This window comes from Dendroctonus ponderosae, unplaced genomic scaffold (assembly GCF_020466585.1).
Source record: "Dendroctonus ponderosae isolate FM_Combo_2020 unplaced genomic scaffold, Dpon_F_20191213v2 Dpon_F_20191213_12, whole genome shotgun sequence".
In the NCBI taxonomy this organism is placed as follows: domain Eukaryota; kingdom Metazoa; phylum Arthropoda; class Insecta; order Coleoptera; family Curculionidae; genus Dendroctonus; species Dendroctonus ponderosae.
In genome coordinates, this window is record NW_026017316.1 from 2,350,603 (window position 1) to 2,352,575 (window position 1,973).

General features: G+C 64.1%; 1 protein-coding gene across 1 annotated transcript; it reads left to right on the forward strand.

Moving 5' to 3' along the window:
* On the forward strand, nt 1–1,241 carry LOC109535201 (the record flags this gene model as incomplete). Its single annotated transcript, XM_019901115.2, is given in 2 exon segments — nt 1–248; nt 317–1,241. Coding segments are annotated over 2 exon segments (1,021 nt in total), but the record flags the coding sequence as incomplete, so codon positions are not given.
* Nucleotides 1,242–1,973: the final 732 nt, after the last annotated feature.

Below are 1,973 nucleotides of genomic sequence, written 5' to 3' on the forward strand. Positions count from 1 at the left end.
GGGCAGCGGCTCCATCACGCAGGGCACGCCCACTCAGATGGGCGGCGACGTGGCCGCCTTCCTGCACCAGGGCGCGCACCACATGCACGTGCTGAACGTGCACAGCCACCGCAGCCTCACCAACTCGCCCATCAGCAATCCAGGCAGTCCGGGCCTGGACATGATCCAGGAGGAGGCCGCCCAGCTGGCGCCGCCCTTTCCGCCCAAGCCCGAGGGCCACCCCCAGATCTCCGTCACCGACGTTCTAGGTGAGTTTCCCCCTCTTTCCCGTTGTTGTCGTGTGGGGTGGAAGTTTACGCCGCCATGTGAGTTGCAGGGAGCGAGATCACGCTGGTGGCCGGCTCCGACACGTCGGAGGACTCGATGGACAGCCTGGAGGGCGGGGGGCGCGTGGCGCGCATCCCCTCCTTCGTGATCAGCGAGCCGCTGGAGAACACGCCCAGCATAACGCGCGGCATCGGGCGCAAGACCAGCCAGGAGGGGGAGGCCAGCGGCGCGCCCGCCCCACATTCCGAGGAGCTGCAGCTGCAGCTGCGGCGCAGCTCCTGCTACTCGGACGACTCGCTGTCCAACGACAGCGTGAGCATCGGCAACCAGAGCCCGAGCAGCTCGAGCAACACGCAGTCGAGCCACGCGTGCGAGGGCGACTACCGCAGCCGCGCCATAGACAGCGCGCAGCTGAACCGCGAGCTGAGCAACGCGGGCGGCCCCGCGCAGCACTTCCAGATATTCCAGGAGCTGAAGCTGAAGCTGGGCGAGCCGCCCGACGGGGGCGGCGCCCCCCACAAGACCTCGTCCGGCTCGTTCGAGTTCGAGCTGAGCGACTTCTGCTCGAAGCTGCACGCCAACGACATCCTGGAGATGGTGAAGCGCACCATCCACGACCAGATCCAGCCCAAGCAGCTGCTCAGCCTGAACGACGTGAACGATCGGCTCAGCTTGGAGTACGAGGGCGGCATCCAGATCGAGCTCAAGGTGGTGGAGAAGCCGCGCGACTCCAAGGGGCTGAAGCTGCGCCGCATCTCGGGCGACCATCTCGTCTACAGCCAGCTCTGCCAGCAGCTGATCTCCTGCATGACTGTTTCCTAGCGCTCCAGCTAGTTCTTCTGCGTTCCATTCACCCCACTGTATATAGTGTAACTTGTGATAGACCTCAAACGTGGGGGGCGGCCCGGCCGCCCCCACCTCCTTATGTACATAGCATTAATTAGAATATAATACAATGTAAAGGATGTACAGAGCGCCAGCGTTTCAAGGCCCCACGACCAGAAACCAATCCCAGTCAGCTCCCGCTGCCCTCTGCTGCATCCTTCTTCACCTCGCCTGTCCTTGTCTTAACGGCTAGTTGATGTGAAGCAGGGATGACACACACGGAACAGGAGAAGAAGAAGTACTTCGCGTCATCTCTAGGGCGAAGAGTCCGGGGTTAACCTCACAAAAAATCAACAATCTGTGTCGCCATGCCAATCAACGCGGAGTTCCAAGCAGTGGTTCTGGCCGGGGGGCGCGGCTCCCGCATGCTGGAGCTGACGGCGGCGCAGCCCAAGAGCCTGCTGCCGGTGGGGCCGCACCCGCTTCTCTGGTACCCCCTGCTGCAGCTGCAAGACGCCGGATTCGCTGGTGAGTGAACCATGTGTAGCGCGAGCCCGGGTGGACTAATCGGGGGGCCCCTTTCAGAGGCGCTGGTGGTGGTGCAGGCGCAGCAGCTGGAGAAGATCCAGGGCGCCATGGAGCGCCAGCCGCTGACGATCCGGCTGCAGTTTGTGGCGATGCCTGAGAGCTGCGAGGATCTGGGGACGGCTGACAGCTTGCGGATGCCCGAGCTGCAGGAGCGGCTGAAGGGCGACGTGCTGGTGATGTCGGGCGACGTGGTGGGCGATGTGGATCTGGGCGGCGTGATGCGCACTTTTCGCAAGCACGACGCTTCGGTGGCCGCCCTCATGCTGCAGCCGCTGGGCGGGGAGGCCGTGCAG